The sequence below is a fragment of the Aptenodytes patagonicus genome, chromosome 1 (genome assembly GCF_965638725.1).
Source record: "Aptenodytes patagonicus chromosome 1, bAptPat1.pri.cur, whole genome shotgun sequence".
Taxonomy (NCBI): domain Eukaryota; kingdom Metazoa; phylum Chordata; class Aves; order Sphenisciformes; family Spheniscidae; genus Aptenodytes; species Aptenodytes patagonicus.
Genome location: NC_134949.1, coordinates 153,507,412 through 153,523,635, shown reverse-complemented (window position 1 = coordinate 153,523,635; position 16,224 = coordinate 153,507,412). Strand labels below are relative to the sequence as shown.

The 16,224-nt window shown below is 40.9% G+C and overlaps 1 protein-coding gene across 1 annotated transcript in view; it reads left to right on the top strand.

The window, feature by feature from the left end:
* Window positions 1–5,319: 5,319 nt before the first annotated feature.
* The window catches only part of TSGA10 (testis specific 10), a 30,296-nt gene continuing 19,391 nt past the window's right edge, over window positions 5,320–16,224 (top strand). The window contains 6 exon segments of the mRNA XM_076359390.1: window positions 5,320–5,421; window positions 5,919–6,074; window positions 6,431–6,604; window positions 6,766–6,843; window positions 9,410–9,561; window positions 12,240–12,355. Coding sequence (XP_076215505.1) covers window positions 5,395–5,421; window positions 5,919–6,074; window positions 6,431–6,604; window positions 6,766–6,843; window positions 9,410–9,561; window positions 12,240–12,355 — 703 coding nt within the window. The 5' untranslated portion in view covers window positions 5,320–5,394.

The window sequence follows — 16,224 nt, the reverse complement described above, 5'->3', positions numbered from 1 at the left end:
CAATCTGTGATATTCACCCACCTCCCTGTCTCCATCCCCAAATAATGATGAAGAACTGAACTATTATTTGAGGAAGTGATCTTTTTATCTGTCGAGGCCTGGAGAGAACATTATGTCACTTGAGGAGAGGCTTGGCTTAGCTCCCCCCCCCCCAACAAAAAAGCCATTCAAAAAGATACAGCAGCAACCAGTCACTCAATATTCATTTGTGTCTAAAACCAAAAAGAAATGTGAGCACCTTTGCTTGACTTTAGTAATGTTCATTGAGGAACTATGCCAGAAGTCATAAACCTGATATCTGAAAGTTTAATTTTGAGAGATAAGAGTTACTCAAAAACCTTCCAAGCTGAAAACCAGTAGAGAGAGAAATAATTAAAATTTCTATGAAGATAGTGCTCATAAATATTTATAACAGAATTAATGGCAAAAGAGTTTTACTGATAATTTTGTACAAGATTTTACAGTGCATATGTTCTTACATTTTTTGGCCTCTGATTCAGGTTTCTTAGCGGTTTTTTAGGTTTATTTCTAATCATTTCTAATTTTATGATCATCTTTGAAAGCAAGATTAAAGAGAATGAAAGTACAGAGACTGCATGCTCACTACACAGAGCTACTTAGGTAAGCTGTTGTGCTTGTACTGTGCCAGAAGTTGGTACGTCCATCGCAGGTGCTTGGCTTCCGACCTGCAGGACTCCCAGCCCAAGGAAATGGGACAGCCCCGGGGGGAAGGGCAATATTGTGAGAATCTAATGGTTAGGGATAGCTTTTCCTCCAGGGGGAGAGCTGGAGTCGGGGTTTCTACGGCTCTTCACAACCATCCAGACTAGCCAAGGCTTTCACTCAGCTACCTGGAGGAAGACGAACCACCTCCCGCCTTAGCTGTGCTCCCGCTGTGGAGAGCTTCGCCCCACCGCGGCCGCGGGGAGGCGAGGAGATGCCTGCTGGCGCGGAGGGCCGCGGGCTGTCCCCAGGTCTGAGGAGACGCGGGGGCGCGCCCCGGGCAGGCAAACGACAGCGTACGGCTTCCCCTTCCCGCCGGCCGCCGCCGCCTCCCCCAGCCCCGCTCGGCAGGCTGAGAGGGGCGGTTGGGAGGGCGCGGCGGCCCGCCGGCCGTTGCCAGGCGCCCAGGGAACGCGGAGGGAGGCAGCCGTTGGGGCGTGGCGCTCCCCCGCGGACCTGAGGGGCGGGGGCGAAGGGCACGCGCGGAGAGCTCCCCATCGGGCCGGGGCGGAGGGCGGGTGCGGCGGCGGGTGAGTGCGCGGGGGGGGGGGGACGGACGGCAGCCGCGGGTCCCTCACCCGGCCCGGGCGGCCGGCATGAGCGCCCGGCGCTCCCCAAGGCGCCGGGAGGGGAGAGCGGAGAGTCGACCCGAGGTAGAGACCAGCCGGACTCGCCTCGGCGCCCCGCCCGGCTGCCCCGTGAGCCCGGGGGGCCGGCGCGGCGTGGGTGTGCGCCGAGCGGCCAGGGGCGAGTGGCGCGGCGGTGCAGGGCGCAGGGGGTCCGGGGGTTGCGGGTGCTGGTGCTGCGTACACTGTGGAGAACAAGGAGGAAAGGAGCATCCTAAATTAATCGCTGAAATACTTGGAACTCCAAACCAGTTTTGGGGACTTAATAAGTCCAAAAAGTTTACTAACTGAATTCTTTTGGTCGTGCCGTGAGGCCTGCTGCAAGTGTCTTTAGTGCTGCGTGAAGCTTGGAGTGGTCTTAGTGCGAAGTTTCATCCCAGTTGCAAGGGGGTTGCATTATCGCAGTTCAGAAGATGGTGGTGAAATGTGGCAACAGCGGTAATTAAATCTTACCACTTTATGGCAAGCATAAATAATAGTTATTTTAGGAAATACAAATATTATAGTGTCTTTCAAAAAGTTCTTTTTCACAAGTTGAGTAAAAGTAGTATTGTGAGTGAGTAAATACTATGTATTCTATCTGTAAATTTGAGTCCTCAATGCTGAGCGAGGTTCTGAAGGTACCGATAGCTTGCAAATTACTCTGATCTGTTCTCTTCCCTTTCTGGGAAGACTAGGACAATGCATATGACTGGAGAAAGTTGTGAGTGTCTCCTTCAGAGAGAACAGAATACTAGGATGGGATTCACCTCATCTATTTTGATGTGTCAATGGTGATGATGACAGTAATAGAGACATCTAGGCTGTCTTTATTGTCAGAGGTACTCCTAGGGCATGATTAATTTTAGGATGAATGCCTAAAATCGATCATGGGAATCACTTTCTAGAAATGCCTTTTTGTAGATACCCAAAATTAAGTCAGCTTACTCCTAAACAAAACTATCACTTATATTGGTGCTTAAAAACACCTTGAGGCTGATGTTCAGACTGATACTTGGTGGCAGAGATTTGATTCAGATGAAGTTGAATGTGGTAGGGAAGTAACTCAGTGAACCAGCTGCCCTAAATTTCTTTGAAACTCTTGAATCTGAGCATGGAGAGAAACTTTGTGGTCATGCTGGTGGTGATAACTTCCTGCTGGCAGGTAACTGAATGTTCATATTCTGTTGTTAGACCTGTGGGCCACTTCCCATATTATAACAGGAGCAGACTGTCAGGTGTTGAATAGCACTGTGAGGCACCGGTGGTGTGCTTGCCGCTCACCTTGCCTCGCTGTGGCTCATTCATCTTTCACTGAGGGACTCATTCCAGTGATCCTACTTTATCATAGTTATTCTGAGAAAGCTGCCAGAGAGCACTTAATCTTTTTCTTCCTTCTTATGTTTCAAAGTGTTTGTGGATTAGTAAGGAAACATAAGTGGCAGTACGGAGAGTTGATGATAAATAGCTCCGTATCCCTATGTTCAGCTGAATTGAACAGAATTTGAACACTTACAAATGTTTCTGGCCTTGCTCTATATTTGAGAGGATGCTGATAGATAGAATTAATTCATAAGTTATGTCCATGTTTCTTATTATCATGTATTTCCTCTATTTTGATATAGCTGAAATACAAAAAGATGCTTTTCTGCATCCTTTTGTTCCTAGGAAGTTAAATGGTAGCATTCTCCTCCCCAGTTTATATTGCTGGAACAAGCTGTCATGAGCTAGAGCAGAATGCAATCACATGAGCAAAGGTTGTTTGTACTTTATGATTTTTTTTATGGCTATGAGTATTTTTTGATCATGTGATATTGGTTTTTGAGTCTATAAAGCCTTAAGTGATCGGCAATTTTGTCTTCTTACAGACCACTTTTATCATATAGCATTGTGAGCACAGTTGTAATTAGTTAAGGTGCTCAAATTATAATTCCTGTCTGTATAAAGCAGAGTAAATTGCTAAAATGGTATTTTCCATGAAGATCCCTTAATTTTGTAGTCTAAATATGGTACCTCTGAGTGCTTGCCAGAACTTTCTTGGTTATCCAAGAGAAGATGAGGGGGAAAATCAAAGATTCATAGAATCATTTAGGTTGGAAAAGACCCTTAAGATATGGTACAGGTTGGCTGTATGTAGCAACAAAACCACTTTTGTTGTAGTCAGTTATTTGAGGCTTGAGGGTGTAGATGTGCCTCGGACTTCAATTTTGTCATTTTAAGTGTTGTTTGTACATTCAGATGCAGAGTAGGATTTAGGCTCCCTGCCCTTCATTAGCACTCCTCTTCCCATCATGTAAAGCAGCCATCGTTGTGAACTTCCTCCAGTAATAGCAGAGCTGTATTCTTCCCAGATTTTATAACTTAATAAAAGTGCAGGAATCCCAAAACACAGATGTACAGATGCTGTCTCTACTGCCCTTTGTGGATGCTTTCTGTGGTGGTTTTTTGTTTGTTTGTTTTTTAAAAACTACTTTTCCACTCAACCAATCCATAATTATCACATTTTTGGGTTTATAACTGTGCTTTGTTATTAATTCAGTAGCATTAGCTGGATCAGGCTTGATGAAAACATAAAAATAAAATGACAATGAAAATAAATTCATAATTTTTTCACTGGCTCTCTTAATATATTTGTATACCCATTGAACAGAAGAAGTGGCAAAATTAACTACTACAGAATGTCACAGGACGGAGCCCACTCAGAAAGCTTTTAGTCACAAAGCATCTTTTGGGTCTTCCTAAATAATTCAAAATGTATTTTTGTGCACTGCTAGTAGTACCTGAAGAAAACTCTCTGACTGTTAGAATCAAGTGATCCTCACAGAATTCAGTATTCAGCAATACTGATTTCTTGTGCATTACAGGATCAGCCTGTGCAAACAATGGAGTTTCTGCATCGCACTGCATCCATATCTTGATTAGGCTGGGATTTTAGAAATCTGAGGACTCAGAAAATTGAAAAGCTGTATGAGGCTGTAATGCTCCTATAGACTGAGATGTTACAATAAGTTGATAGTGCCAAAATAGTTAGCAACTTCTGGTTTCTTACAAAAAGGCCATTTTTTTTTTAAAAGACAATATTGTTTCAGGAAGATTATTAATCTTATATTGATTAATTGATGAATTAGTATTAATACTTGATCTGCTACATTTCTGCTGGCCTGTGTGAAGGATACGGGCCCAACTCAAAGAAGGTGATTGAAGGGCATTCCTAAGGTCTAAGAGAACCATAGTGAGTAAGGGCATTGGAAACTTGAAACTTGAGACCAGGCCTGGAGAGACAGTTCCTCTCACAGTACTATGGGAGAATAACTGTAGTGGCAGCCCAGCTTGAGACAGTTTTTAGCATAAATATTAAGGATCAGATTCTCCACTGTCCAGAACCCTTCAAAATTAATCTGTTCAAAATGGTGCTAGTAGTGTGCATATTCTTCATGTGTGAATAACGTATACTGATTTTTTTTTTGTTAAGCCTAAATTACTTCTTATTATGAAATACTTCCTGCAAATCCTTGAAGATGAAGTAAAATACTTTCTTCCTCCTTGTCCTCATAGATTGAAGATCTGAAGAAGATAAACCATGAGCTAAGGCAACATGTCATACAGCTGCTTGATAAGAAGCAAGTGGTGGAAAGTCAAGTGGATAGGTTCACCAGTAAAAATTGTAATTCAGACATATTCTGCAATATAACAAAAAAGAAAACACAGACATTCAGAAGTTACTTTAAAGTATTAAATGGATATTTATTTTAATTAGATATCTGCTTCATGTTCATTTTGAAGAGTATGTTTATCCATTTTACACTGAAGTATCATTCATTATGAAAGCTCTATTTCAGTGAATGCATTCTCTCATTTTTGCACATGCAGGTTATTTTGTTATTTTGTTCATGCACATGAACAAACAGAAGCTGAAATAAAGCAAGGGAAGTCACCTTCAAGGCTTGATACCTTTATTAAGACATTGGAAGAGGACAGAGACTACTATAAATGTGAGACTGAGAATTTGCTGAAGGTATCTAGAAACGCATTTTCAAGTCCTAAGCGAACCTCTACTTGTGGCAGCATGTCAAAAAAATTTTCATCCATCCAGGTGAGCTTGGGAAAACACTTTGGAAAAGGAGGAATGCATTTTTTAAAATGTCGGTTTATCTTATGCTAAACTACCAAAGCCGTAATTACCAGGAAGAAAAAACTAATTGATTATAAACAGAAGGATGCATAAGATAGGAATGGGCCAATAATGTGAACGTAACTACCACTTTACACTGCATGCATGTGTATCACTTTAGATGGTTACTGACAACTGCTTACATTTTAGGTAATTATTAACATGATTGTCAGTACCATTTGTGATAGACATTTGCTGCTCAAAATAATGTATTTCAGTGTATTTAGTGTATTTTAGAAAACGGCATGTATATCTGGTCCCTAATACTAAGAAATATGTATGTACAGTCTTGACTGTCTAGAGGTTACTAGGTTGAAGGCTTATTAAATCTTTTATAGAAATTTCCAAACCAGATATAATAAGAAAGCATATCAAGTGTTGTTTCTCTACTTCAACCTTTTATCACCTTATTCTTTAAGGGAGTGAGTTCTCATGCAGAAGTTTTGAAAATATTGAGAGAACGTGAAGAAATTAAGTCAATGTTGAAAAAATATGAACGACATGTGGCAGAAATTCAGGGTAACTTCAAAGTTTTAACAGCTGAGAGAGACAAAATCGTCAATCTTTATGAACGGGTAATTTTATTTATATTTGTATGATTAATTAAAATAACAGGGTGATGTGCAAGAAAAAAATCCTATTTTTGTTTTTGTGTAAAAAAAAAAAAGAAAAAATGCAAAGCATTTGTTTAAAAAATAGAAAAAAAAGTCATGGAAATTCTGTGATTTGAATCTGTCAGTTAAATACAAGTTTGTAAATGCTGTCCTGAGTTAAGAATGCTTTCCTGAATCAAAGAATATATTCACAAATCATTACTTCATCTTTGATATTGCACAGTTTCTGGGATGCTCTGCATTACCAGCCATATGCCACAGTAACATATTACAGTATCTATTCCATCTTTTTGTTATGCTGCTGTTTTTAAAAACAGGCACAGGAGGAGATTTCCCGACTTCGTCAGGAAGTTATCAAATGCCCCAGGACCCCTAAAAGTACTCTGACAGCTCAAGCTATGTTAAGACATGTGGAGATAGAAAGGGATACAGCACAGTCAGATTTCCGAAGGATGACTACAGAACGTGATAGCCTCAGGGAGCAGTTAAAGGTTTGATTTTCCCCCCCTTCAAGGTTGTTTTAACATGAAAACTACTTAATGTTGCTAAAGATTTCTGTTCTAATCCTGAGAGTTAATTGCATTACATGTCTGTGGTGAGTACAGACTTGTTCTATGTGTGATTTTGTTGTTATTGTTGTTATTTGATACAGATTTCCCAAGATACTGCGTTTAATGAAAAGGCTCATTTGGAACAGAGAATTGAAGAGCTAGAAACCACTATTCAAAATGTAAGGGAAAATAGTTATTTTTGGAATTGTAAATGTAAAACAGGTGATGTTCATGGTTAATCCTGCAGGACCAACCTGACTGCTTTCTATCAGGAAACAACAGGCTGAGAGCAGTGGGTGTTATTTACCAAGGCTGTAGCAAGGCTTTTGACACTGTTACCCACAGTGTTCTTGTATCCAGGCCAGCATGTTATGGTCTGGATGGGTGGGTGGCTATGTGAGGGAAAATTTGATTGGATGGTCAGTCTTATCAAGTAGTAGTTAATTTGGCCTGGAGACTGTTAACATGGAGCACCACAGGGGTTTGTTCTGAGGCCTGTCCTGTTTAACATCTTTATCAGTGACCTGAAGGAGGCAACAGAATGTGTGCTCATAACGTTTGCAGATGACACCAGATTAGGCAAAACTGTTGATATACTCAAGAGCAGGGCTGTCATCCACAGGGACCAAGACAGGTAGGAAGAATGGACAACAGGAACCTTACGAAGTCCAACAAGGATGAATGCCAAGTTCTGAATTTGGGAAGAAGAGCCACTGGCACCAATAAAGGTTGGGGACCAATGGGTTTGGGAGCAGCTCTGCTGAAAATTCAGGCCCTGGAGGCCCTGGTGTACAGCAAGCTGTACATGAGCCAGCAGTATGCCATGGTGGCAAAGAAGGCCAAGAGTGTACTAGGCTGTGTGAACAGGACACAGCCAGTAGCTCAAGGGAAGTGATTGTCCACCTTTACTGAACAGTCATTAGACCACATCTGGAATACACTGCATTCAGTTTTGCCATCACGGTACAAGAAGCACATTGCCAAACTGGAGTGAGTTTAATGGAGGCCTCCCACAATACTTGGGGCTGCAACACTTTTCCTATGAGAGGAGGCTGGTGGAACTGGGCTTGTTCCACCTGGAGTAGAGGTGGCTTAAGGGGGACGTAAGTCCTACCTGCCAGTACTCAAGAACTCAGAAACAGGCTTTTCACAGCAGTGCATGGTGGAAGGATGAGCAGCAATGGGCATCAGTTGAAACGAGAAGGGTTCAGGCTGAATACAAGGAAATACTTCCTTTCCATGAGGACAGTCAAGCAGTCCCCAGCCTTGGATATTTTCAAGACCAGACTGGACAAAGCCCTGAGCAACCTGACCTCAGAGCTGGCCCTGATTGAGCAGGAGTTTAGACTAGAGACCTCCTGGAGCCTATTCCAATGTGAATTATCTTATGATTATATGTCATTAAGACCTGATGCTCCAAAACCAAATGTAATTGTACTGTTCTGGCAAGTCCTATTTAATATGGTTTAAGTTACTTGTGTGTGCAACTGTTTGCTAACGTATAGCACTGAAATAGAAAGTGAAAACATTAATAAAATTAATATAAATCTTAAATATATTTACAGTGTTGATAGAACTTGATTTTTAAATAGATTAACATTGATTTCTGTAGTGTATCTCCCTTCTAGATCTTGTGGTTATAAATTCTGGTTCATTTTCTTTTTCCCCTTCAGCATTTTAAATCCTATCAAGCTTATAAGTATAGTTCCAAGGATTATAATATTAAACTGAGTGCATCTGTGATGAAGAATACACTGTAGGCTTAAATAGCTCTGAGTACTCTGAGTAGTAAATTAGCTTTAGTCACACACTTGACAAATGTGTAGTGAATATGTGGAATAGTCCTGTTTTAGGTACATAATCTTATTTCTTCAGTTCATTTGGTACCCTTTGAGGGCAATACATCAATATGAAATTTATGGCACTAGTATTGAAAAAGTTACTGCATACCAGAGGCTTATTGACTTGCCCTTCAGCGGTCTGACCTTTGGTTATAGTAACACAGAAATTAGTAGTGAAAGAATCAGTAAATGAGGAGAGGGATGAGGTGAGAATTTTTTTACCTTAAAAGAGCTGTTTCAAATAATTTAGAGAGGACAGTTCTTTAAATGTTAAGTGTAAGCATTATAATAATGAAACACAGCTTTCTTTAAACTGGAGATTTCAAACTATCTTTGTCTGTGCAATAGTTTCTGGACCCTTTCTTTGTTCTATGTCCAGACCTAAAGCACTCATGGTGGTAACTTGGTCATATAGTGCTTTATGCAAATGTTTTACAGTGATTTCTCTATCCAGTTATCAACATAGCTATATAACTTAGTAGAGGCCTAAATCCATCATTGGTAGTGTTGTATCCCAAACTGCGATTTCTCCTTTCATACACTAATAATAATGTTTTCTGTTATGTTGTTTTGCACTGAAAACTTCTTATGTTGATCAATGCCAAACGTTTTTCCCCTTGGGCATAATTACCAACCTAAAATTTACTTTAATAAATGAAAATGTTCCCAGAGATCTGAAAGACAGGAAATTGATTGTCCTTCAAAGGAAGTGAAAATCACATTTCAGCTCTCTGCCAACTACCTTCAGTAGACTTGGAGTCAGGCCCTGAGTAAATGAGATACTTGGACATTTCTCCTTCAGTAAAAGATTTGTGCTAAAAACAGAGTAGAATTTGAATTAATAGGAGAAATTCTATGTATAAATCAGCTTTTTTCAGCTTTTAATGTTTAATTATATTTATAGTTAGATAGTGAACGGTTAGAACAGATGTCCAAAGTGGCGCTAATGAAAGACACCATTGATTCTCTGGAAACTGACATGAAAAGATTGGCAAGAAGAGCACTGGACTCTGAAACTCAGCTGAGCCGACAGGAAGCTGAAAATATTTCACTTAGGTAAGTAAAAGTATGTAATTGCAATAGGTTGACGAGTAACGTCAGCCTATGTTTGTTGGTTTTCATAACTGTTACATAGCTCAAAGGGAAAGGAATTCACGATAGTTGTTCTTATAAGCCATTCTTCTTTTTGGAATGAAATTGTTTTCCTCGTTGCTTATTTATATGTAAATGTTCTTGGCTTGTTGATATTATGATATGCTGAAAACCATCTTCAGTGAAAAAGTAAAATTCACTCTGACTTAGGAGCTTTCTATTAGGAGCTGCAGGAATTGATGTTTTTTGGTAAATTGCATATGAATTAAATTTTTTTTTATTTATTTATTTTTGTTGTTGTTTTTATAGAGGCAAGCAAACACACATAACCTAATGAGTGTCACGTGTAGTTAGTTTCAAACATACTTTCATAGAATCATACAATAGTTTGGGTTGGAAGGGACCTCTAAAGGTCATCTAGTCCAACCCCCCTGCCGTGGACAGGGACATCTTCAACTAGATCAGGGTGCTCAGAGCCCCGTCCAACCTGACCTGGAATGTTTCCAGGCATGGGGCATCCACCACCTCTCTGGGCAACCTGTGCCAGTGCTTTGCCACCCTCAGTGTAAAAAATTTCTTCCTTCTATCTAGTCTAAATCTACCCCCCTTTAGTTTAAAGCCATTCCCCCTTGTCCTGTTGCAACAGGCCCTGCTAAAAAGTTTGCCACCATCTTTTTTATAAGCCTCCTTTAAGTACTGATAGGCTGCAATAAGGTCTTCCCAAAGCCTTTTCTTCTCTAGGCTGAACAACCCCAACTCTCTCAGCCTTTCTTCACAGGAGAGGTGTTCCATCTCCCTGATCATTTTCGTGGCCCTCCTCTGGACCTACTCCAACAGGTCCGTGTCTTTCTTATGCTGAGGGCTCCAGAGCTGGACGCAGTACTCCAGGTGGGGTCTCACCAGAGCAGAGTAGAGGGGCAGAATCCCCTCCCTCGACCTGCTGGCCACCCTGCTTTTGATGCAGCCCAGGGTACGATTGGCCTTCTGGGCTGCGAGCGCACATTGCTGGCTCATGTCCAGCTTTTCATCCACCAGTACCCCCAAGTCCTTCTCGGCAGGGCTGCTCTCAATCCCTTCATCCCCCAGCCTGTATTGATACTGGGGGTTGCCCCAACCCAGGTGCAGGGCCCTGCACTTGGCCTTGTTGAACCTCATGAGGTTCACACGGGCCCAGTTCTCGAGCTTGTCCAGGTCCTTCTGGATGGCACCCCATCCCTCAGGTGTGTTGACCGCACCACTCAGCTTGGTGTCATCTGCAAACTTGCTGAGGGTGCACTCGATCCCACTATGTCATTGATGAAGACATTAAACAGTACCGGTCCCAATATGGACCCCTGCGGGACACCACTTGTCACCGATCTCCATCCGGACATTGAGCCGTTGACCACTACCCTCTGGATGTGACCATCTAACCAATTCCTCACCCACCGGACAGTCCACCCATCAAATCCATACCTCTCCAGTTTAGAGAGAAGGATGTTGTGGGGGACCGTGTCAAAGGCCTTACAGAGGTCCAGAGAGACGACATCTGTAGCCCTTCCCATGTCCACTGATGTAGTCACTCCATCATAGAAGGCCACTAGGTTAGTCAGGCATCCTTTTCTTAGTCTTGGAGCTTTTTCATGAGAGGAAATAAAACTGAAGCCTTGCGTAGGGTTTATGGCCTGCTGCTCAACTGGAGTTCCTAACTATGTTCAGAAGCATGTAGTGGGACTAGACTCTGTTGAAGCCTTTAGGGAAGAAAGCACAGGTCAGTGAGTGCAAGATAAAAAAGGATAATTTACTGACTGGAGGGAAAGATCAATCACGTGTGAAGTTTGTGTGGAGAGATATGAAGGATTAGATCACAGGCTGAACTAGGCTACAGAGTGAACGGACTGCAAGAGAAGATACTGTGACTGTTTCCTCTTGTATTTCCTTAAATATAATTCAGTTAGGCAAACACTCTCCTAAACCTATGTGTCCTTACAAGTGACTGGTGTAGTTGACACATGGATGTTGTAGTTTTTTTGTTGGATTTTGATTGGTGGGAATGCTGGGTGCTAGTGTGCAATATTGTGCTGGCCCACAATACCTTTCTAAGAACACTGTGATTTCTGAAATAACATTAACTCCTTTGCAGATCCAGTCCTGAGTTATTGCTGCTTTATAATAAGTTGACAGATTTATGCATACTGTAAAAATCGAGTTGTTGAAGAGTAGTTGCTGCTACTAAAATATCTTTTCCTCCGCTCCGCCCCCCCCAACCAGGCTGATAGTTCTCTTCAGTTTCTTTCAACAGTTTGAAAATCATTAATATTACTACATGATTTGAACGTATGACTTGGGTATAACTTGAAATAGATCAGGCATTCCAATGTATGTCCCAAGTGATGATTTTTATTTTAATAATTTTTGAGAAGTTTTTACGTCCACCTGTTGTAAAGAATTCTTCTTACTTTTCTGTGATTCTTTACAGGAGTATTCAGACTTTAATATCCAGAGATTAAGGTTAACATTAATAAAATACCCCAAATAGTCTAAAATATACAGAAGAATCTAATTTTTTCCTAACTTTTGCAATTTTAGTGACATTTCAAAAAGGAAAAAAAAATATGTATATAACATCTGAATTCTCCTGTTTAATGCTTCTGCTTTTCCAGTTTATTGAATGAAAAGACAGAACAGAGTCTTTCAGAGACTCAGCGAAGCCTTGTTAAGAAAAAATATGAAATGCAACTTACCCAAGAGAAAATTGTGCTTTTGGATGAAAAAATTGGTGAGTGACAGATACAATTTTTGTAATAAAATTCAGTAGTTGTTATATTGTTATAATATATTGTTATATATATTATGTTATATATTTATGTTATAATATATATAATTATATATATAATTAATTTTATATATATAATATGTATTATAATTGTTATATTACCACTTTTTTTTTTCCTTATGGGTTGAAAGAAAAGTGTTGAATGCAAATAAATATACTTTTGACAGTTTTAACATTTCAAGTGCAAAACGTTTGTTTTCTTTCATTATTGGAAAGTTTTTGCATTTTAAAATTATGTGATAAAGCTCTTGCAAGTAAGTTTCAGTGACAGTACATACTGTCGGCTGAACAATGTGTGTTGGTACCAATGTGCAGTGTCTGAGCGTATCAGTTATATTTATGATCCACTAAGGCGGTGGTAGCACCTCTCAGCACCATAAGATGATGATGATGGAATCAGGAAAACATCCTATATAGTATATATCCCTTATTGTATGTTGCACCTTTTTTATATTATGGGAGTAAAGGAGTGGATATAGGAATTATTATTCCTGTAGTGCCAAGGAATATGTTCTCACTTCCAAAATTACAACTGTATTCTGTTAGAAGTCTTTCATTATTTTCTATAGATGCAGTTGACATAATCTGTTCTCAAATGCAATGCTGAATTTGTGAAGGAAAAATAAAGCTAACCTATAGCTAATTACATCTAATGTTAGAGCGAACTAATGCTATTAAAATATCTTGTTTTCTGTTAATTACAAATTTCAAACTCCAGTTATTTGGATTTAAATATTTCATTCAAATGAATAAGCGTTTCATTAAAAGTGAACTTAATTTTTTTTAATGTTTTGGCTAAGGTGTTTAAGCCACTCCTGAGAAGGCTAGAGAAAAAGATGTTTTGTCCACATTAAAATCCACATACTTTGATTTAAAAGTCCTACACTCCTGGTACAGTAAAGTAGGGACTTAATATTTGATAGGCATGTTGGTCTATGTGTTGTTGCATGCTTTTGATTATTCCTAGGAAATGTGTCCGAATTAAGTGTATTTTAAGCCTAAAAAAAATTTTAAAATGTCAGTTCATTAAAGCTGAATAGAGACTTTTCAGAATTTGGCATCTGAGGTCTCATATAATCTGACTGAAGCATGTTCCAATCTAGATTCATTAGCATTTTTCATTACTGTGAGGCAAGTCCGGGCAAAGAATCTTGAAATTAATGGAGACTGTCTGTATTGTGCTATTACCCTGTGACCACAGGGATAACAGTTGGAAGATGCTGAAGGAGAGGAACTACGGTGTAGGTGTGGGGAGAGAATGTACTGAGAGAAGAAAGTTGAGAGGTTTTAACTGCAGGATCAATAAGGAGAGGATACTGAGATTACCATTTGGATGAGGCAGCATAATCCTAGTGAAATAGGTAGGAGAATTAAAGTTAATAAAGAGCCAGGAGACAAGTGAAGAATAGGGATATTGGCTGGACAAGAATTTGCAATGAGGAGGATTGGTTGTCAGAGGAGACTGTAAGTATGAAACAGCGAGACTGGGAGTCAGTGAATGGAGAAACAGAGTGTGGATGTGGCACCAGGGAAAGCTGAGGCAATGCAAGAAATCAGAGACTGAAAATTAATAGTGAGGGGAGGGAGTGAAGAAGGATCAGAAACATCCAGTGAGGAGAGCTAGTATGAAGTGGTTAGAGACTGGAAAGATCCTTAAAATTGGATGACTAGTTCAGAGATTGTGGGTAGGACTTGGAGCTATTGGACACGCACCGTGACTAGAACCTGTGAGCAGCTATACACACAGAATATTTAGGACTTGGACAATAACGCTGAAAGCAGGAGGAAGATTGGAAGTAAAAGGAGATTGAGATGGAAAAAGTGGATCTAGGAGTTTAGTATTAGCAGGGAAGGAATCTAGGATGAGAAACCTTAAGACTTAGGGCTGACCAAAGTGAAGAGAGAGGATGGGAGCTAATGGTATCTTCTTGGAGAGGTGGAATTGGAGAAGATGGAAAGAACATGTGTGTGCCCACTAGAGAACCTTTTCCCTTTTTGGAGTCTGGAATGGAACTAGGGATTTCCAAGTCTTGTGTTACCTTCTCTTGTCAGCAAAATAATGTACACTTGCCAAAGTGTCTCTTTCCAAAGTGTCTCTTTCCAGTGCTTGTCTGCAGAGAGAAGAGCAGTATAGTCCCCCAATGGTTTGTCTTCTATGTCATGTGACACATGATGGGAATCCAAATTGTGCTTTTTGTTTTTCACGCAAATTAAGTAACTTAATTTCAGAGGCAAAGACTAAGAAGTTGGAAATGCCAGTCTTAAGGTTGTCTGTACTGCTTAATAAACAGACCCCAGTGGTGTTGGTGTTTTTTTTTTTTAACTTACGGCGTTGTTTTTAATTACACTATCATGTGCTGTTTTTCTGTAGGACCCTTGCTGCAACTTTTGCAGAGTCTTATAGGGAGTAAATCAGTGTTGTCTAGTGAAGCAAGCTTGTCTGTCAGATCTTCTCCTTAGCTGAAAATACAGTGAATAAAGCAGGTAATTGAAGAAAGAGAAAGCACATGCTATTTAAACTGTTAAATATTGTTATGCAGTATTTTATACTATTGCTGTCTGTAGATTAGAATTTTGGGGTGATGCACAACCAAACTTTCCAGAATTCCTCACTAACTATACATATGACCTATTTTCAGAGTGCCTAATTTGATTAATTTTCAGAAATGTTGAGCACTCACAGCTGTAGCAGCAATCCATGGTTGTTTTTTTGAATGTGTAATACTTTCTATCCTGAAAATTTAGTTCACAGTTTGGGCATCCAAAATAATCAGGTAGAATTTTCAGTTGATCTTTGTGCCTCCATTCCTTCTCTGTGAAATAGTGCGAATGCTTAGAATCACAGAATTGTTGAGGTTGGAAGGCACCTCTGAAGGTCATCTTGTCCAAACCCCCTTCTCAAGCAGGGCCACCTAGAGCCAGTCGCCCAGGACTGTGTCTAGATGGCTTTGGAATGTCTGCAAGGAAGGAGACTCTGTAACCTCCCTGGGGCAACCTGTTCCAGTGCTCGGTCACCCTTCACAGTGGAAAAAAAAAGTGTTTCCTGATGTTCAGAGGGAGCCTCCTGTGTTTCAGTTTGTGCCCATTGCCTCTTGTCCTGCCACTGGGCACCACTGAAAAGGGCCTGGCTCCATCCTCTCTGCACCCTCCCTTCAGGTATTTATAGACATTTGTAAGACCTCCCCCTGAGCCTTCTCCAGGCTAAACAGTCCCAGCTCTTTCAGCTTTTCCTCATAGGAGAGATGCTCCAGTCCCTCAATCATCTTCATGGCCCTTTATTGGACTCTCTCCAGTATGCCCATGTCTCTTTTGTACTGGGGAGCCCAGAACTGGACCCAGCCCTCCAGGTGTGTCTCACCAGTGCTGAGTAGAGGGGAAGGATCACCTCCCTCGACCAGCTGCAATACTTTCCTTAATGCAGTCCAGGACACCATTAGCCTTCTTTGCAGCAAGGGCACATTGGAGGCTCGTGTTCAACGTGGCATCCACCAGGACCCCCAGCTTTCCTGCCAAGCTGCTTTCCAGCTTGTGTACTGGTGCCTGGGGTTGTTCGTCCCCAGGTGCAGGACTTTGCACTTCCCTTTGTTGAACTTCATGAGGTTCCTGTCAGCCCCTTTCTCCAGCCTGTCAAGGTCCTTCTGGATGGCAGCACGACCCTCTGGTATATCAGCAACTCTTCCCAGTTTTACATCATCGGGAAAATTCCTGACAGTACACTGTGCCCCATCATCCAGATCGTCAGTGAAGATGTAAAACAGGACTGGATGCAGTATTAACTCCTGGGGCACACCACTGGTTACCAGCCTCCAACT